Source organism: Glycine max, chromosome 11, assembly GCF_000004515.6.
Source record: "Glycine max cultivar Williams 82 chromosome 11, Glycine_max_v4.0, whole genome shotgun sequence".
Classification (NCBI taxonomy): Eukaryota; Viridiplantae; Streptophyta; class Magnoliopsida; order Fabales; family Fabaceae; genus Glycine; species Glycine max.
Genome location: NC_038247.2, coordinates 11,046,657 through 11,048,313, shown reverse-complemented (window position 1 = coordinate 11,048,313; position 1,657 = coordinate 11,046,657). Strand labels below are relative to the sequence as shown.

General features: G+C 38.1%; 1 protein-coding gene across 1 annotated transcript; it reads right to left on the bottom strand.

The window, feature by feature from the left end:
• Nucleotides 1-325: 325 nt before the first annotated feature.
• LOC121173045 (secreted RxLR effector protein 161-like) lies at nt 326-847 on the bottom strand. The gene has a single exon (XM_041006792.1). It carries the CDS (start codon nt 845-847, stop codon nt 326-328), a length of 522 nt encoding a protein of 173 aa, XP_040862726.1.
• Between the last annotated feature and the right edge of the window lie 810 nt (nt 848-1,657).

Sequence of the window (1,657 nt, the reverse complement as noted above, 5' to 3'; positions counted from 1 at the left end):
ACTGCTCCTCTTCCATCTGAGCGTTCAATGACTTAGTCATTATATCAACCAATTGAACTTTTGACCTGTAATGCCTTAGTTTAATTCAGCCTTTACTTACTTGATCTATAAGGAAATGAAATTTAGTGCCTATATGCTTGCTTCTTCCATGAGCTACTGGATTCTTGGCCAAATCTATAGCTGATTTGCTGTCTACAATTAGTTCAATAGCTTCATCCATAGATACTTTCAATTCATTAATCAGGGATGAAAGCCAAAGTGCTTAGCAAGCAGCTGAACAAGCTACAATATATTCTGCCTCATAGGTTGATAGTGCCACCACTGATTACTTCTTTGAGTTCCAGGATATGGGAGAGCCAGATAGTAGAAATACCTGTCCCATAGTGCTTTTCCTATCAACCAAATCTCCACACCAATATGAGTCTGAATAGGCTACAAGATGTAGATTATCATCCTCTTTGGTTTGATGAGGAAAAATGATTCCATATCCCAATGTCCCATTTAGATACCTCATGATCCTTTTAGCAGCTAACAAGTGTGATTGCCTAGGGTCACCCATAAATATGCTCACAAGTCCAACATTGAATGTGATCTTTGGTCTGCTGTGGCAAATGAATCTTAGACTACCAACAATCTGTCTGAACAAGGTTCCATCAACTGAGGCTTCATTCTCACCTTTTGCAAGCTTCAAATTCACCTCTGCTTGAGTTTCTGTTGAGTTACAGTTCCACATGTTAAACCTCTTCAAAACATCTGAAATATACTTCTTTTTGTGCATGAAACTTCCATGTTCAGTGTATGCAAATTCCAATCCTAGAAAGTATGATAATGTTCCCAGGTCTGTCATTTCAAATTCCTTCTTCAAATTCTAATTTAGTGAGTCAATCCCAGTTGAGCTACTCCTAGTAAGTAATAGATCATCCACATACAGACAAATGATGAGAATTTCAGTGTGTTTCACAATTTTTATGTAAACTCCATGCTCAAGAGTACATTTCTAAAAGCCAATATTATGAAGAAAAGTGTCAATTCTCCTATTCCAAGCCCTAGGTGCCTGTTTTAATCCATATAATGCCTTCCTCAACTTCAAAACTTTGTGTTCATTCTCCTTGCATATAAAACCAGGAGGTTGCAGAATAAACACATCTTTATCAAGTGGTCCATTAAGGAATGCTGACTTCACATCCAACTGCCATAACTTCCAATTTTTCCAACTAGCCAAGGCAACAACTAACCTCACAATCTTAAGTCTGGCTATAGGGGCAAAAACCTCTGTGTAATCTATTCCTTCCTTCTGCATGAAGCCCTTGGCTACCAATCTGGCCTTATATTTTGCAACTATTCATCTAGTTTGAGTTTAACCTTAAAAATCCACTTGACACCAATAGGAGTTTTGTTCTAAGGTAATTCTGCCATTTCCCAGGTTTGGTTCTTCTCAATACTCTTTAATTCTTCTTCCATGGCTGATCTCCATACCTCACTTGCAATGGCTTCATCAAGATCAATAGGTTCTGCATCGGCCATGAGTGCAAGGTGTTGAACCAAGTCACCATCATCAAAGATGGCATTATCAGGATAGAGATGATAATCTGAGAGTCTTGAGAGGAAACTTTTGTTTCTTCTAGGTCTGTTGTTTACAATCTGTTGCTCAGTATTC